The sequence below is a fragment of the Bison bison genome, unplaced genomic scaffold (genome assembly GCF_000754665.1).
Source record: "Bison bison bison isolate TAMUID 2011002044 unplaced genomic scaffold, Bison_UMD1.0 scf7180017864203, whole genome shotgun sequence".
Classification (NCBI taxonomy): Eukaryota; Metazoa; Chordata; class Mammalia; order Artiodactyla; family Bovidae; genus Bison; species Bison bison.
Window position 1 is genome coordinate 4115949 of NW_011494775.1, and position 20174 is coordinate 4136122.

Consider the following 20174-nt stretch of genomic DNA (forward strand, 5'->3'; position numbering starts at 1 on the left):
TAGGAGAACTTCCCTGGTGGCTCAGACAGTAAAGCATCTGTCTACAGTGCGGGAGACCTGGGTTTGATCCCTGGGTCAGGAAGATCCCCTGGAGAAGGAAATGGCAATCCACTCCAGTACTACTGCCTGGAAAATCCCATGGACAGAGGAGCCTGGTAGGACACAACTGAGTGACTTTACTTTCACTTTAGGAGAACAGGAAACTGGCAATTGTATGGTAAGACATCTGTGTTCGGAGGATCATAATTTGAAAACAAGAGTAATATGCTTAGCCATATTTTCATTCACACTTCTGAAGTCTCCTCAAAGGGATACCTAAAATTTGCTGGGAACAGACCTCAAGCCAGATGTTGCACTTCAAGCTAGTGCCCTGTTTTGTTTTCCTTGCTCATTCCACCTAGCTTTCTTTAAATATCCTTTGTTTATTAAAAAAAAAAAAAATTAACTAATAGTATCATTGTAAGGATTCTTTCAGTTTAAATATTTTGTAAAATACCAATTCTGGAAAATGAAGAAAATTTTTTTAAAACCCATATATCCTAAAACTCAAGGTACAACACACCCTTCCCTAAATTGCCTTGCTAAGTCAAAAGATCTTTTTTTGTGAGTCTGGGGCATCTTGTCACATCAAAATGCAAGAAAATAGATGAAGAATACTAGGGTTATGCCAAAATGATCAAGGAGTCAAACTAGCTCCTACCAGTCAAAGATGGAACAATTTGAGCATAAAAATGAGTAAGTTCAATAAAAGGAGATGTATGGTACACGTTAGAATCCATGAATTCATACTGATAAAAAAAAAAAAGCTTTTTAAACTTTTAATGGATCCAAATTACATCAATGATTCTGTTTCTATTTGGAAGTAGAGGAATCATGACTGACTAGTTTCCCTATCACTTCATGAGCTAGGTTTTCTTACTATGATATCAACCAGGTTAGGTCCTGCTGTCTCTACAGTGAGGCTCATTTAGGTCAAAGCAGCCAACCAATACTGAGAATGCAGGGCTCAGAAGTCTCCAGTATCCTCAGCAAGTGACCACGAAGAGTGCATGCTCACCCTCTGTTGCTAAAATGGAATAAAGGAACTTTTAGGAACTTTGAATAGATTCCTTTAAAGAGTTCACATCTGCAAATAAGTATAGTTTCTTTCTTTGCCTTTTTTTTTTTTTTTTTTAAATTAGTCTACAGCATCTGTTATTCCCATGCGGTCTCCCATCCAAGTACTAACCAGGCCTGACCCTACTTAGCTTCCGAGATCAGATGAGATCAGGCACGTTCAGGGTGGTATGACCATAGACTGCTTTTGTTTTTAATTGAAATGTAGTTGATTTACATTATCTTAGTTTCAGGCGTACAACATAATGATTCAATATTTCACAGATTTTACTCCATTTAAAGTTATTCCAGGACTTGCCTGGAGGTCCAGTGGTTAGGACTCTGGGCTTCCACTGCAGGAGGCACATGTTTCATTCCTGGTGAGGGAACGAAGATCCCACATGCTGCATGGCACAGCCAAAAAATTTAAATTACATTAAGTTAAATTAAAAACAAAGTTATTACAAACAAAAGCAGAACACTCTTTGATATAAACCACAACAATATCTTGCTCCACCTAATGAAAATAAAACCAAAAATAAACAAATGAGACCTAATTAAACTGAAAAGGTTTTGCACAGCAAAGGAAATCATAAACAAAATAGAAAGACAACCCACAGAATGGGAGAAAATATCTGCAAACAAAGTGACCAAAAAGGGTTTAATCTCCAAAATATACAAACATCTCATGCAGTTCAATATCAAAAAACAAACAACCCAATTAAAAACTGGGTGGAAGATCTAAAGAGACATTTCTCCAAAGAAGACAGATAGCCAAGAAGCACATGAAAAGATGCTCAACATTACTAATTATATTAGAGAAATGCAAATCAAAACTATGAGGTACTGCGTCACACAGGTTAGAATAGCCCTCATCAAAAAAATCTACAAATAATAAATGCTGGAGAGGGTGTGGAGAAAAGGGAACCCTCCTACATTATTGATGGGAATGTACATTGGTATAGCCACCATGGGGAACAGTATGGAAATTCCTTTAAAAACTAAAAATAGAGCTAATGTATAACCCTGCAATCCCACTCCTGGGCATATATCCAGAGTAAAACATGGTCTGAAAGGATACATGCATCCCAATGTACACTGAAGCACTGTTTACAACACCCAAGACATGGAAGCAACCTACATGTCCATGGACAGAGGAATGGATGAAGATGTGGTACTTATATACAATGGAATATTACGCAGCCATTAAAAAGGACAAAATAATGCCATTTGCAGCAACATGGATGGACCTAGAGATTGTCATACTGAGTAAAGTCAGTCAGAGAAAGATGGAAAAATATCATATGACATCCCTTATATGCAGAATCTAAAAAAACTGTACAAATTAATTTCTTTACAGAATAGAAACAGATTCATAGACTTAGATAATGAACTTATGGTTGCCAGTAGGGGAAGGATCAGGGGAAGGGATAGTTAGGGAGTTTTAGATTGACATGTACACACAGCTATATTTTAAATGGGTAACCAACAAGGTCTTCTGTATAGCACAGGGAACTCTGCTCAATGTCATGTGGCAGCCTGGATGGGAGAGGAGTTAGGGGGAGAATGGATACATGTATATGTACAGCTGAGTCTCTTTGCTGTCCACCTGAAACTATAACAGTATTGTTAATTGCCTAGACTCCAATATAAGATAAAAAGTTAAAAAAAATCCAGTGCAAAACTTCAAAGATAGCATCAAAATCATTCTCTGTAAGTGTACTTAAAATGGGTGAACTGTATACTTAAAATGGGTGAAATGTTTTGATATGTAAATTATACTTCGATAAAGAGACAGCAATTAAATAATTTTTAAAGTAATTATTGGGAAATTAGGACAAACATTTTTTTTGGCTGTGCTATGCAGCTTGCTGGATCTTAGTTCCCCAGCCAGAAACTGAACCTGGGCCCTAGGCAGTGGAAGCAGAGTCCCACCCACTGAACCAACAGAAAATTCCCAAATTAGTACAATTTTAACACTGTCTGGATATTTGGTGATATCTAGGAATTATTAAAGTGTAATAATGCTATCATGTGTATGTGTTTTATATCAGTTTTAGATAAATGTATTGAAATATTTTAGGAAGACATGATTTGGAGAACTTGCTTCAATATAATTGAGAGGGAAAGAGAGTGGTAGGGATACATATTTTTTTAAAAATAGGTCTTGAATTTTTAATTACTAAAGCTTGTTGACAGCCACATGGACAGTGATTATACTCTTATTTTTACTAAGTTTTGTCTAAGTTTGTAATTAAAAAAAATTTTTTTATTAGGTATTTATGGCTGTGTCAGGTCTTAGTTGTGGCACACAGGATACTTCATTGCAGCGAGGGCTTCTCTCTAACCGTGGTGCGTAGGCTTGCCAGGTGTGGTTCTCGGGCTCAGTAGTTGCGGCGGGTACGCTTAGCTGCCCTATGGCATATAGGATCTTACTTCTCCAACCAAGAATCAAGCCCGCACTCTCTTCATTGGAAGCTGGATTCTTAACCACTGAACCACCAGGGAAGTCCCAACAAATTTTAAAAAATAAATAAACAGAATTTTTACAAACTCTTCTTGTGTATGTACTGTTTTTGTTATAGGTCCACAGCTACTCCAAAAAAAAAAATCATCAGTTTCAGTTATCAGCCATTCTGCACCTGGCATACTGAAGATGCATAACACTTGTAGTTATTATTCGTTTCTTTATGTGACACAGGGAGCACAACAGCCATGTAAGTAGCCCTGAACATGATTTAAAAGCCAGAGTCATCACAACTTATGAATGACCTCTTATCTGATACTTCTTTTTATTAAGTTACTTTCTATTGAAGTATAGTTGATTAGCAATGTTGTGCTGATTGCTGGTGTACAACAGTGATTTAGTTATACATACATACTTTTTCATATTTTTTTCCACTATGGCTTATTACAGGATTATCTGATACTTCTGAGCTTATAGAGAATAAGCACAATAACCAGTTTTTCTGTCGAAATTCCTCTAAAAACAAGCCTAAAGAGCTTAGGACTAAGCAGATGGGGAGTTTCACTGGCTCTGTGCTAAAATTAAGTAGCTAATTTGAGAGATAAAGCATGTTAAAATATCAATTCAGAACAAAAAAAAATCACATTACATGGTTTATGTTCTACATATTAAAGCATGTTTTCTAGTATGGGTTCCTAGAGGAAAGGGACTTGTGTTCTGTTCAGCATGTGAGCTGCTCTTAATACATTATAGGGGAGATGCTCAAGTTACTAAGGTTGTTGAATTTATTAGGCCAGTTGAAAGCTGCGGAAAGGACTAATTAAAATGGCTTATTTTAACCTAAAATATAATAAATTCTTTATGTTCAAAAGTGGTCCTCACACCTGTTAAAATGGCTATTATCAAAAGGACAAGAAATAACAAGCATTGGAGAGGATGTGGAGAAAAGGGAACCCTTGGGTACTGTCAGTGGGAATGTAAACTGGCGCAGCCACTATGGAAAATAGTGCAGAGGTTCCTCAAAAAAATTAAAAATAGAAACTACCATGTGATCTCACAAATCCACGCTGGGTATTTATCCAAGAAAATGAAAACACTAGCACTCCCATGTTCTTTGCAGCATTATTTACAATGGCCAAGATATGGAAACAAGCTAAGAGTTCATCAATAGAACAGATAAAACACAATATACTGAAATAGCTATCTATATGTTTATCTATATACAGAAATATTATTCAATCATAAAAAAAGAATATCTTTCCATCTGCAACAACATGGATGGATCCTTGGGGTATTATGCTAAGTGAAATACATCAGACAGACAAAGACAAATACTGTATGATCTCAGCTTTAAATGGAATCTATAAAACCAAAACCAAGCTTACAGAGAATAGATTGGTATGCCACAGATTGGTGGGGGGTAGGGTGTCCGCTAAATAGATAAGTGGAGTCAAAAGGTACAAACTTCAGGTTATAAAATAAGTAATCCATGGAGATGCAATGTGCAACATGGCGACTATAGCTATTACTGTACTGGCGGCTCAGTGGTAAAGAATCTGCCTGCCAACGCAGGAGACACAGGTTCAATCCCTGGGTCAGGAAGATCCCCTGCAGAAGGAAATGGCAACCCACTCCAGTATCCTTGTCTGGAAAATCCCAGACAGAGGAGCCAGGTGGGCAGAGTGGGACACAACACAGTGACTAGACAACAATTGCATATTTGAAAGCTGCTAGATCTTAAAAGTTCTCATCACAAGAAAAAAAAGAATTCTGCAGCTATGTACGGTGATAAATGTTAGCTAGACTTAGTATAATGACCATTTCATAATATATACAAATATCAAATCATTATGTTGTATACCTGGAACTAATATATCAACTATCCTTTAATTAAAAAAAAGAGCAGTTCGTTTGGGCCCCACACCTTCCACCAACAATAAAAACAGTATTTCCTATCATCTACAGAGAGATAGATCTTGAGCTATATAACAGCTCGATATGGGCAGAGGCCATCTTAATTTGTCGTATGTACTTGACTTGGATATAGTCTAACTACTGTCCTGGTGGCTCAGTGGTAAAGAATCCACCTGCCAATGAAACAGATGCGGGTCCAATCCCTGGGTCAGGAAGATCCCCCAGAGAAGGAAATGGCAACCCACTCCAGTATTCTTGCCTGGGAAATCCCATGGACAGAGAAGCCTGGCAGGCTACAGTCCATGAGGTCACAAAAGACTCGGATACAACTTGGTGACTATACAACAATACTCTACCTAACCACGTCTCCAATGTGTGCATGTGTATGCACACACTCTCACACTCCATAGCCTACTTAATCCTATGTCACCACTTATTATCTTCAACTCCTCTCTTTCCCTCATTACTGATACCAAGTTTTATTAACTGCCTGTTCCAGGTCATCACCTGCCCACTTCTCTTTCCCATTGCCTGATCTTAATCAGAGTATCTCACCCAAATGAGATTTTACCACTGTGCCTGCCTGATTCCTCATCCTCCAAGCCAATCTAAACTACGAGTGTCATTTCTTTATTTAAAACTTTCTAACGGCTCACCATTGTCTTAAAAAAAGAAACTCTGATTGTCGGGCTCTTCTATGATCTGGTCCATTTCATCTCCTCTCAGCCCTTGTTCACCACTCCCACTCACCATACACAATAAATCGTTTAAATATAATGCTTTCCAGGCTTACATATGTGTGCATATGTTGCTTTTCCTGTCTCTAATACTCTCCTCCTCTCACACCAATCTGTACTCATCTTTCAGCTCTCAGCTTAAACATCATTTTGAGTATTCTCATAGCCCCCTTCATTTGTCTCAGAAATACTATTCATCGTATTTTATAATTTTCTACTTGTCCAAATCTTTCATTAGACACAAAGCAAGTCTAGTGTACTCAGAAGAGTGTTTGACTCAATGACGGCATGCTGATCTTCAGTAAATTAACAGTTTTTAATGACAGCTAATAATGATTTAAACTAGCTTCACAACCCTCAATTTGGTTTCCTGTTATCTGTAGGATTTTTGCTTCTTAATTCTACTCCAACCTCAACCCACAACCTTTACTCACCTATAGGGATGTTGCACTAAAATCCATTCTCTTCTTGCACAACTAGACCTGGCTTCTCAAGTACAGACTACATTTCCCCAATGCCTCTTAAGGCTATATGTATTCCTGTGATCAACCTACAGTCAAAAGAACATAAGAAGTTATACAATTTACGGCTTAGATTTCCAAAGGCCATCCCTTCAAGGGCTAAAATGAAAGCAACGGAGTTATCTCAGAAGCCATGTTTTGAAAATGGCAAAATGTGAATCCAGATCTTTGAAAGACTGGACGGAGGACAGCACAGGACACTTAAGTGGTGACAAATATGCTTTATCAGAGCCATTGCATTTTGGAGTCTCCTTGTTACTACTTTCACTATCCTAAGGCCTAATACACAGAATACAGAGAGGCAGATGAAATGGGAGACTTCAGATTTTCAGCAAAATGACATAGACCTAATAAAGATTAAAAATTCCAATATAAAAAATTTACAATGAACCCAGGGTCATATACAGAAAATAGAAAATTTTGAAACTAGTTAAAAATATCTTCCTTAATGAGAAAGAACTGACATTTATTTGAGACAAATTAATACAATCAACAAGCAAAAACAAAACAAAAGACAAGGAAAAGGAACTTTTTTTTTTTTTTTGAAAAGGAACTTCTGTGTCTGTGGTGTCCGTAGGTAATGTGCAGCTAGGGTAGCAACTAGGGTGACTGACATTGTACTTGTAACTTATTCCAAAAAAAGTTAGGCCAAGGATAATGGGGCAAATGACAGACAACAGACCACAATCCAGCTTCAGAGGTCACAAACCAACACCAAGAGGTCAAAGACAAAATGGGCAAATTCTTATAAAAACACACCACACTCATATGAAAATAAATGCCTAAAAGAATGAAGATCTTAAAAAGATTTTTGAAGATTTAAAAACTTTATAAAGATTTTAAAAGAGTCATGAGAAAAACGACAGAGAAAACTTAAAAAGCAACAAAAAGGCCCTGTCACTCTCCTTGTAAAGAAGCTGCTTTAAGAGCCCGTAGGTTCTCAGAAAAGAATTTTAGCTACTGGCAAGGCAGTAATATGAATGTATTAGAATTCCAGGCACATTTATCTATTTCAGGGCCAGCACAAAAACACCTACTACTAAAACCAGAACACCAGCTTTAAACTTACCCAGTGATGAGCAGAATTTTAAGAGCTCCAGTTCTACACAGGTTCAGATGCTGACTCTTATCACTTACTGGGTGTCGTGACTCTGGGTAAATTACTTAACCTCTCTGAGATTCAAGCTTTCTTACCAGTAAAGGGATATTCCAACTCATGAGCACCTTCGGTAGAACTGCAATGGTTTAATGAAATAAATCATGTAAAGTATTTTTTATGGCAAGCATGTACTGCTGCTGCTGCTAAGTTACGTCAGTCATGTCCGACTCTGTGCAACCCCATAGACGGCAGCCCACCAGGCTCCCCCATCCCTGGGATTCTCCAGGCAAGAACATTGGAGTGGGTTGCCATTTCCCTCTCCAAAGAATGAAAGTGAAAAGTGAAAGTGAAGTCGCTCAGTCATGTCTGACTCAGCGACCCCATGGACTGAAGCCTACCAGGCTCCTCCATCCATGGGATTTTCCAGGCAAGAGTACTGGAGTGGGTTGCCATTGCCTTCTCCAAAGCATGTACGAAAAAGCCATTATTACCGTACCCACTATTCTCTCACTGTAGTAGGCTTTTGTATTTTGTTTTTTAGCAAAAATTTTTACTTGGCACTGACTTCAAAACAGCTTCAAGTTTAAGTGTGTAACCTCTTCCCATGGTATCATCAAATAGGCCACACTACAGTGTACCTACATTTGCTAACAGCTTACCAAAGAATTTAAGTCACCTCACTTCTGCCACTCTGATAATCTTAGAGAAATCAGGTATTAAAAGTACCTTTTACTTCACAACATATCTGTGATGCATATCTTAAAACACAAATGATATTCTGATGATGAAATCCTTATCAACCCAGAACAATGAAATCTGGGTGCTTGAAAAAGGGAAATGCACGGTGCCAACAGCTCCCCTTTCAGTCTCACATGCCTAGCGACAACTGTAACACTGCAAATATTTGTACCAGTATCTCAGATTCTGTTATAAAACTATCAAATGTCAATCGCTTTATATTTTTTAAGGGTTGTTCATGATTCTCACTCTGGCAACTGTTGGAATAAAAACCACAAGGATATTACTAATATTCATGGCAAAAACTCTAGGTCTAGGTAGTGAATGCAGACTGTCTTCTCTTCAACCTACAAATTTTCAATTAGATGACTTTTTCAACTGAATAGGATACTGATTTGCTGACAACTTGCCAGGGAATGAGAATTTTGGCAAATACAAACACAATGGACAAATGAATTTTTTATTATAAAACTATACAAAGAGCTATATAAAAAGTGGTGGAACTATAATTGTTGGTGAACAGTAAATAAGTGACCCTTTGGGCCACAGTAAATGATCCACACTATGATGGTGTAGGAACATTTTCCTAGATGAGGAACAGTATACTATACTAAGTCACTTCAGTCGTGTCCGACTCTGCGTGACCCCTAGACGGCAGCCCACCAGGCTCCCCTGTCCCTGGGATTCTCCAGGCAAGAACACTGGAGTGGGTTGCCATTTTTTTCTCCAACGCATGAAAGTGAAAAGTGAAAGGCAAGTTGCTCAGTCGTGTCCGACTCTGAGCGACCCCATGGACTGCAGCCTACCAGGCTCCTCCATCCATGGGATTTTCCAGGCAAGAGTACTGGAGTGGGGTGCCATCGCCTTCACATTACAAGTAAAAGGACTTCAACAACTTGAGCAAAGTATACATAAAATCACTTCTAAATGTAATTTGAAGAATTTTTTTAAAAAAGCCATCACTGGACTTCCCTGGGGCCAGGGGTTGATTCTGTGCTTTTACTGTAGGGGGTGCAGGTTTGACTGGTCAGCCAAGTTCCACAGGCCACTCAGTGTGGCCAGAAAAAAAAAAAAAGCCATCACTTGCTTGGGTTTTGAAATTCGGCTTCAAATTGTATCTGTTGTTTCCTACTCCAATTTATCGTTCTTAGATAAGGAGGTGAGAAAACTTTTTCATTAACAGAGGGAAATAATCAGTAAATAATTTGGACTTTGCAGGACTATGTCACAGCAATTCAACTCTGCTACTGTAGTCAAAAGCAGCCAGAGACAACTTGTAAACAAATGGGCATGGCTAGTCCAAAAACAGGCAGTGGGTCTTGGTTTGCCAACCTCTGTTCGAGATGATCTGTATGATTTGGAGAAAGCGGAAAAGGTAATTATATATTCCAATAATTAGGATTGAAGTATTTTTCTTTTTATATCTCCAATATTTGACAGTTATAAAATATGCACATGCTGCTATCCCTAAGGTTAACACTAAAAAATTAGCCATGTTTAATATCTAAACTTTTTTAAATTAAAAGGATCAATCACATTTAAATTTAAGCCTTTAGGGACTTCTTGGCAGCCCAGTAGTTAAGACTCTGAGTGGGGGCATAGGTTCGATCCCTGGTCGGGGAACTAAGATCCGACACACTACATGGTGCAGACAAGAGAGAAAAAAATTAAGCCTTTATTAGAACCATTAGTCCCAAGTATCTTGATAATTAGAAGAAAAGGAGATTCATTTATAGGTTAGAAGTTTAAATTACAATTATATAAATAATCACTATTTTGAAAAAAACAAAAATACAGAAAGGCAGATTTTAGGAATCACAACCCAACGAAAATACAAAATTACCAATCATAAAAGAGGTTTTAGCATTTACTTATTTTTTATTTTTACTTTTTCAGCTGCGCTGCACAGCATGTGAGATCTTAGTTCCTTAACCAGGGATCGAACCCACACCCACTTAAACTAACCCACTCCTGCTCACAGTGGAAGCACAGAGTCTTAACCTCTGGACTGCCTGGGAAGTCCCCAGTTTTACCATTTATAATTACCCTACTTGGAAAATACTCTGCTAAGAAATAGAGTAGTAAACACAGTTGGTTTTGAAGTAATGACTTTATTAATAAATATACATCCATATGATGATGTAGATACAAATCATGAACACTACTCCATTCCCATACACATAATTGCACACGAGTAGCTCAAGTTCATGGACATAAAAACATACACAGTATCTATTCAGACTTTTTACAGCAGAGGACAGCGTGCTTATATCAGTTAATTGGTAATTATTTTCTCCATAATTATCTGTGGAAAAATGAAACTGTGAAACTAAAAGAATCAAAGTGGTCTGATTACTATAAATCACATACTTGATTTACTGTAGCATTAAATTTTCCAAAATTAAATACATTATATGTGAGAGAACAGATTTATCTACTTGGGGGGAGTAAGGGGAAAAAGCAAAGGAAAGATTTAGATACATCCTAGAGTTTAACAGCATATAGTTAAGATATAATAAAGAGAAAACCATAATAGCATCAAAACATATTATGTCAAAGGGAAAAAATGTTTCAAACAACTGTTGTGAATTCTTATGTTTTACTATATAGGGATCATAAAATTCTACTGCATATATAGACCATGACTGACAGAGTAGCAGTTATTATCAACATCCCCTGAATTGTTCTTTTAAAGCTTCTTAGAATATAAAAGTTGGTTGTTTTTTTTTTTCATTTAGCTCATATATTGGCTTTTCCTACATTGTATGAGTCACCTTTAACCTAATAAATGGACCCAGATGATTCCTTTTGCTCCTTAATTTAAAAAAAAGTTACTTATTTCATGAAAAAAATACATGTAAATTCACACAAACATCAGTTTGGAATTAATATTACCTTTACTACCTTAACAGATGCTTCTTTTAAAAGTAAATAAAAAATATAAAGAAGTTTTTAGTATAACTGAAACACTGATTTTTAAAACATCTCCAAATATTTAAAATTAACCAGATACCTATTTTTTTCCAATACAATGTGCTAATTTTTTTTAATATCCAGTGCAAAACTCCAAAGATAGTATCAAAATCATCCCACACTAAAGATTAGTTATGCAAAGTTATATCTGTCAAAAACTGAAAATTTCATCTGTATTAGCTCCTATTGTTGATATAAGAATAAATAAGGCATGTTAAAATATTTTTTAAAGAAAAAAGTAAAGCAAACTTACTTGAATAGCAGATCATTTTCTGACCAACAGTTTAAATATAGAATAGTGAAACCTATTTTGTGAAGAACAGAATTACACAATATAAAATTAGCAATTTACCTTTCAAGGAACAAGTATACAGTGGGGGGGAAAAGCCAGTTTTCCCCAAATGATTATATTAAAGTATAAGGAATTGTTTAACATGCTATTTCAGTGTTTATCATGACAAGAGACAGTGTCAAAAGATTCACAACATAGTCTTTGTAGAGAAGTAAAAATATTTTCTATGTTAAGACTTTATTCATGTTATCACTTAGATGTCTTTCTCTTCAACATGGCACCAATAAACTGTTCACAAGGAGAAAAGGAAATAGAATAAGAAGATGCTCCTCAGCATACAGATCTAATACTCCAGGTAACTTCTCATAAAACAGAAAATTCAGCTTTCTAAATGGGGTTATCCAATCACTTTTTTTCCTGGAACATAGCTCCTGATATTAATAAAACACTGTTATGGACATAACTTCCTTTAGTTGATCTCTCCATTTCATTAACTTGTATATAAGATTCATCATACAATAATACATCTGCTTTATCTTCTGACACACAGCACAGCACCACTGAGTAGATGTGCTGGAGGATGGAGAAACGGGAGGGGAACAAGTATAGGAAAATGCAGCGAGAAAGGGCACGTTTAACAAAATCAGAAAAGAAAACAAAACTGAAAGGGAAACATCAAATGGGCACACTATGAAACACAATCACAACCAAACCCTTGACTATGATATATATAATTCTGTGGGAGAACATGAAATTAAACAACTGCTTTCAGGAATTCAAACGAGGACTTCTAAGCAGCCAACTGCTAAACATCATCTTCAGAAACAACTGAATGACAAATACATGATAAAAGTGGATGGATAAAAAAAAAAAAGTGGATGGATGAACACATGAATGGAGATGTAAGCATCTGTGTGTGTCAGAAATTATACTGTTCTAAGTAGATTTATATTAAAAGTTTTGTATTTTAAGCTTCTGCAAGAAGAAACTGTTATAGCAATTTAGCTGCCAGAATGTTACAACTAATTATGCAGTCATCCAACATTGCTCTCTATGGTTTGTGCAAAGCTAAAATTGTTGAGGTCACTGTCTTAGAAGCCAGTGCGCACACAGTCCCCACATAAAATGCAACCTCTTACTGTAAAGAGCAGCATAAAGTCCAGCTCTTTGTGTCAGGCATCACTGGAACACCTGAAGGCTTGCTGCTTTTTTCCTGATAAAAAAGTTATGAAACATGACATCCATTTGCAACCAGAGTTTGCATTAACTGAGAGCAAACCCAAGCAACATAATATGCACCCTTTGAAAATTTTAATTTTCAAAGATTAAAAATCTGGGGGTCCTGCAAACCTACATTATAATTTCAAAGGCATTTAAGCTCACAAATACATACACAGTAACTTTAAAATTCAGTGGAATTTTCTTTTTCAAATCCAAAGTTTATAATAATCTATTTTATTTAGATCAAACTCAGAATAAATAAAAATGTATATTAACGAAGACTGCTTTCAAAAAGAGGGACTAGAGATATCCCTCTGTCCCTTCTATACATGTTTGCCCAATGTTTTTTTTCTTTCCTATCTTGCTTCTAAAGCAAAATCTGTTGGAAAAAATTTATTTTGGATGAAGTGGTCTCATTAGAGCTACGATGAGATTTTTAATTAAACTAATCAACATATTTCTTACATGTTTCATGCATAGACGGATTCCTATTTCTTAATATTTGGGTTCTGACAGTCAGAAAACTGCATCTTGTTTGTACCTTGTTTTACAGTCTACCATTCAATCTTTGTCCTTTGGTAGATATAGACCTGAAACCACAGTAAGTGCTAATGCAATGGGACAATTTATCAGAAACAATTAAAAAATATTTTTTAATAAATGAACATTATTAAACAGTGTTTTAAGCATAATGCTTTATAACTAAGTATATAAAAGGCAAAATGTATTAACTATAGCAACATGCAGACCTTAAGAATATTTCTTTTTCTATTATATTAAATATGCTATTCTCAGAATGCATTATATTTCACCAAAAATGTAATGTGCAGTTTTTATTAAAAAGTTTAATTTTTTTGTAAATATGAATTGTTTGTAGTGTTTGGTATACATGCTCTTAGGCAATTAAAAAATACACAACCTAAACATGGCTGAAAGGCAAATGCTAAAGAACTTTTAAAGGAATAATGGTTAAATCAATTAATGCCATGTAGATCAATAAATAAGAAACTGTTTAAACCTAGAACATTAAAAATAAGATTTTTAACATATGAAGTCTATGTAAATGCCAAAGCATATATCTGTGTCCTGTCTCATGAACATAAATGTTACCAAAAAATACCCTCCAGCCACTACCTCAAGTAATCCTGAATCATTAGTTTGCTTTGTTCCATCAGTTAAAAATACCTTAGATATTATCTTTATTATATTGTAAGCTAACTTCACAAACTAATAGGTATAATGGTTTCAATTATGTAGCACATAAAGCATTTAGAATGACAAAAAAATAGTAATAAAATGAGATACAACCATTAACTCTAAAGGAAAAGCAAAAACGATTTAGATAGGTGTTACACTTGAACCTATGTACAAATACAAAGCCACTGCTTATGCCTTGAGTGCATCCGTCAGCATATGACAGTTTCTGAGCAAAAGCAGGAAAAAAAAAAAAATCAAATGGGAAAACAAATTTGGAAAGCCCAGGCCATATCATGTATGTCGAAATAAAACCAAGAAGCTTTGGGATTATCCACAATCTTCCTTCTAAACCTGGCCCTCCTTTCCTGCCTCATTCACTCATTGGGTGGCTTGATTTCGCTGCTGGTTTCCTCCACCCCATGAACAGCTCTACCATGTATCATAGGGTAAGGAAAAGCAGCAGTCCCACAGCCATAGCCAAGATCAGCAAGACGGGAAAGAGCTTTAATGCTACCTGGAGGTCTCCCTGGGCTGACTTTGTATCCTGCAGCTTTAGTTGTACCCAAAGGCCTGCCTGGACTTGTTTTAAATCCAGCCGCTTTGGTGGTTCCCAGGGGTCTGCCTGTGCTGGTCCGGTATCCTGCTGATTTGGTGGTTCCTGAAGGCCGGCCACGCTTACCAGATCGGTTGAGATTTTTCTTTTTCTTTAGTTCATCTTTTATCTCTATGCTTCTGCCACCTGCAGTCTGCAAGTGTGTTTCATTTAATGGGTCTTGCCTCTGACAAACCATTGGTTTGTGGCTGACTGTGTGGCTGTATTTGTTTTGCTGGGAGGAATATATGTCAAACTGATCAGCAGCTCTCATGGCATCTTCATTGAGGCAGGAAGGTTTGCCAGGCCCACAAAAAGCTGGATTACTGCTGGCAACAGGATGCATCATTTTCTACCAAAAATAAAGGACAAATATGCGTAAATACACATATAAAAATACATATCTGAATGACAGCATTTAGTGGGAAAACAGTCAGTCTCCCAACAACTATGCAGGCTCTCTAAAATTAGCTGACAGGCAGAACTCCAGACCACTTATAAAACAAACACACACACATCAGCAGATTCAAAGATACTTCTTTTTTCTCAATTTAATCACTGGTAGGCATAAATGCCATGCAAGATAACTAACACCAGTACTGATTTAGTAGTCATAATGTTTTCTGCATAGGAATTAGAAAAGTGTGTATGCAAAATCTGTTATATGTAGGTTTTTCTTTTCTAGATTAAGTCTGAAAAAAGATAATAAAGATAAGAACTGTTATTAATATGATACTTTTTTTCCTTTAGTTTCTTTAACATTCTTAGAATGTCTTCCTTTGGCCTTTCATTATATTTCCCACATGTATACTTTAGATCCAGCCAGTTTTCAAAGGTGGATGCTTCTTCAGCATTATCATAATTTATTATTTATACAAAATCCTGAGTATATGTTACACTGTATAAAGACAGAATGTGCCAAAGAACACAATCTGTTGGCCGTAGGCACTGACTCCCTTCAAACTGTTCTATCCAAACAGGAGGCAGCACCAACAACTGAAACAACTGAAGCTTATACTAAAAAATATGTGTAACAATCATAATAAAATACTTTTTAAAGTGTGGTTATCAAGACGAAATGCTGAATATTCAACACTGCTTTGTCCCTGGCCATAAATATGACATGAATCTTTTCCCCTTATAAGAGCTCTGTAACTAACAGCCCAACGACTCTATTTTGTCTGTGAAACATCCCTGTGAATTGTTTTTTATTTAAAGGCTGTAATATGACCACCACAATGACAAGTCAGCTTTAAATAGCCACATCATTTAGAAACACAGAAAAAGAGAATCTATACAGACTACAATATTATATTTCAATGAGGTTAAAAAAAAAAAAGACATGGGTTTTAATTCATATTTAGAAAGAGTCACAAATGTCTATAAAGGTTCAGCCACAAGTTGTTAGATATTTGCCTGTACCTTTCATAAATGTAATAAAATTGCACCAAAACCCCAGTAATGAAAATAGTTACTCCAAGAGGCTAAAAACATATAATTAATGTGAGCCAAAACCACTGCAAATTTATTTCAATCATAAACCTAAAAGGAAATGGGAATCAAGTCAAAGAACTGAATTCAGTTACATTACTAAATATTTGCTAAAAATCAACAGATATAGAGCCATTTTCCAGCTAGCTTAAAAATCTTAACTACGAAGGAAAAACATTTACAATGAGAAGCTACTTGTTTATGGCAGAGCCTTATAGATCTGAGAACATAAAACAAGACTGGAACTAAACACAAATATTAAAAGGAGTAATTCCTCACTCATTCCCCAAGCATATAATGACAATGAGGTTATTAATTATCATTTCATTTGCTCAAATTCTAATTTCAGATAAGAAATAAGACTTCATCAAGATATGTTCCAAATGTAATACTATTAATTGAAAATTACCAGTTTTTGAGATCTTCTATGTGCCAGGTAATAAGTTTGGCACTACATCTCAACTCTATCATCACTACAACTCAGCTTTATGAGGAACATACTATTAGCTCTATTTTAACTTCAAGCAACTTGCCAGGGTCACACATTAGGAAACAGTAAAGCCAAATACAAATTCAGATAATGTGACTTTCGAATCAACAGGGTTTCTTCATAGGCACAGTTATTATTTGAGTCAGATAATTCTTCAGCTAGGGTGAAGGTGGGGGTATGTCCTGTGCATTTTAAGATGCTTAGCAGCATCCCTGCCCTCTACCCACTGCACTCCCTGGATGTCAGTTTCTATACCCTCCTCTTTTCCCTTTCAATTTGTAACAACCAAAATATTCTCCAGACATTGCCAAATATTCTCCGGGGAGGGGGTGCAGGGGACAAAATCTACCACCCATCATGAGAATCACTCAGCTATACTAAAATGAAAACACAAAAGTCACTTCAAAATACTTCTGCTGAGGACTTTTCTAGTGGTCCAGTGATAAAGAATCTGCCTGCCAATGCAGGAGACAAGGGTTTGATCACTGGCCCAGGAAGATTCCAATGCCATGGGCATCACAGGTACTGAGCCCACACCCTAGAGCCTGTGCTCAATAAGAAGTCTGGGCACTGCAGCTAGAGAGTAGCCCCCTCTCTGGCCATAACTAGAAAAAGCAACAAAGATCCAACGCAGCCAAAAATAAATAAATACTCCTGTCAAAATTTTTATTCAACTCTTAAGCTACTACCTCTTCAAATATCCACAAAACCTTTCTATTGATAACATCTACAACATCTAAATCAAATAGATTTGTTTTCCAAACTGAAGAAAAGCCATCGTTGGAATTTGTGAAGAGACCAACCACATTCCTCTTCCCTACAAATTATAAACTAATTGAGAAATATACACAGGACTTAGATAGGAATCAAACTACTACTTTATTGCCAATAAAACTGGACTAGAGACCACATGCAAATACAAAGAGAAACACACTAGACCTCTGAGCAGACTGTAAGAGAAAAAGTGATCCCTTTCTCTTTTTTCCTGGTCACGCCTTGTGGCTTGGGCCACACAGTGAAAGCACAGAGTCTTAACCACTGGACCGCCAGGGAATTCCCAAAGCGACTTCTTTTTCAATTTTATTATTCAGAAATCACCCTGCTGAAAAGCTCTAGTGTAAACAGCCAGAAAAGTACCAGTCCTCTTCCACAGAAAGTACTGCCAGTAAAAGGAGAAAACGGTTTTTTTCCTACAATCTGTTACAATGTTTTATAGTTCATGCCTTTTAAGTTCCTATCACTAACCAAAACCTTCCCTCTGGACCTACTTCCCTTAGCTTCATTTCCTCTTAACATATTAGAACATTCATCACTATTATCACTATCAGGATATATAGTCTCAGCGTACATTATGTTTAGGTTTTCAGAAGCAAGATTCTGCCATATATCCTTTATTCAGACACCAACACTGTTCAACCAACATTGAAGAAAAACACAACATTTAAACAGTAGACAGACAAAAAAAAAATTCACCCATCTTCAACTCCGTTAATCTTCTCAGGAATGTATGCATTTGGTTTGTATTATGCTTTTTTAATATTTAATTTATTTATCTGGCTGCTCCTGGTCGTAATTGTGGCATGTAAAGTCTTAGTTGCTGCGGCATGTGGGATCTAGTCCCCCAACCAGAGATGAAGTTAGGTCCTCTGCTTTGGGAGCACTGAGTTCCAGCCACTGGACCACCAGGGAAGTCCCGGTGTGTATTACGTTAATTTACTTCTGATACAGCTCATTTTTAATAGAGGGCCAACTCCATGCAAAACAGTATTCTAAGAACCAGGTCACAAAACAGACAGAAGTAAAGTTGTTTATCCCAGGAAAGACAACAAGATACTTACTTAAAAGAAGATTTCTAAAGACTAGTTTAGAAGGGCTCTATATTTTCCTTCCCTAACACCAAAAAATCAGTACAATTCTCTCCTTACTCAATAATTAACAAGCTGGAAAATAAATTTACTATGACTGTTACCCATGTAAACAGTTACCTAAAAAAAAGAAATAGAGTTAAAACCAATCCTTCTCTACTTTCAGGAGTCAACTTTTTAAGATGGGAGTCAGCATCATTAGATCCTTCTGTGCACAATCGTCATACACATGAACATACACAGTGGTAGGTGCATGTTGAATCGATATGTTTGTACATAGTATGTACACATTCAAGCTTTAATTGTACACTTAACAATGCCTCCCTGGTCCCAGCTCAGGGCTCACCAGATAACTGTTCTTTCTTGACTCTTCGGATACTACAGTAGAGAGTTCACTGAAAGCAATGCAGGCCTCATTTCTTAAGAGAGTTAGAATAACTACTACATTTCTAGAAAGTTTGAACTGAATGAAATCCAAGAAGACAGAACCAGACTGTGAAGACTAGCAAATAATTTTTTAAAATAGTTCACTGACTATAAGGGAATCAACTAAGAGCTTCTATATATTTTAACAATGACTAAATAAGAATTCTCTTTTTTCAAATATTTGTTTGGCTGTTCCAGGTCTTAGTTGTGGCATTCGCGAACTAATTCCCTGCCCAGGGATCGAACCGGGCACGTGGAGTTGAGAGCATGGAATCTTAGCCACGGGACCACCTAAATCTGAATTCCTAAAGCATATGCTAAAACTTGCCATCCCTGAAGTTGTTTTACTGTGCATTTAACCTCCGAAGTCTTTTCGTGAGCTATTCTTTACAAACAATTCATTTTCCTTCTCCTGAATGTAGCAGTCATTATTGCCAACATAAAGAACTACAACTATTTTTAGTAACTTCAGAGCGTATTCATTTTTAAACATGGAGAAACTCGTCCTTTCAAGAAATCCAAGTTCCGCTCTCTTCTCAAGAGCAAACACATAATTCTGAGAGGTTTATTTCATGCCATTTGGCTTGTAACAACCATACAGAATCATACGCGATTTCATAATTCTAAATAAAAGTACATTTGTGAGCGACTTCACTCAGAAAATCTATTCAGCAAAGGCTAAAACAAATGCCAGTAGCCATGCACTCTGCCCCACCACGGAAAGTTTTGATACTAGAATAGAACATAAATAACGGCCTTCTTTGTCTTCTTTCTCCTCCTTAATTGTGCCCCACTGCGCAGTTTCCCCGGTGCCAGAATCCTTATTTGACAAGAGACGTGTAGAAATATATTACCTGTTGTGCCCGAAAGCGTATTTATTAGTGTATCAGCAATAACAACTTTGCAGGAGATATACGCCCACACTAGAGAAAGGGCTGTGTAGCCTCCGATAATCAAAATTGATAGCCCGCCGTCGTGCACCCGGAGTTCTGCAAGCTGCACAAGTCACAGGCTACTCCATCTAGATGTCCATCTCGAAGTCGGCAAGCATTAATT

The 20174-nt window shown here is 36.6% G+C and overlaps 1 protein-coding gene across 1 annotated transcript in view; it reads right to left on the reverse strand.

Moving 5' to 3' along the window:
* Positions 1 to 10662: 10662 nt before the first annotated feature.
* LOC104991849 (chromosome unknown open reading frame, human C5orf24) overlaps positions 10663 to 20174 on the reverse strand; it is a 10277-nt gene continuing 765 nt past the window's right edge. The window contains exon 2 of the mRNA XM_010844496.1: positions 10663 to 15198. Coding sequence (XP_010842798.1) covers positions 14629 to 15195 — 567 coding nt within the window. The 5' untranslated portion in view covers positions 15196 to 15198 and the 3' untranslated portion in view covers positions 10663 to 14628. The remainder of the gene's footprint in view (positions 15199 to 20174) is intronic.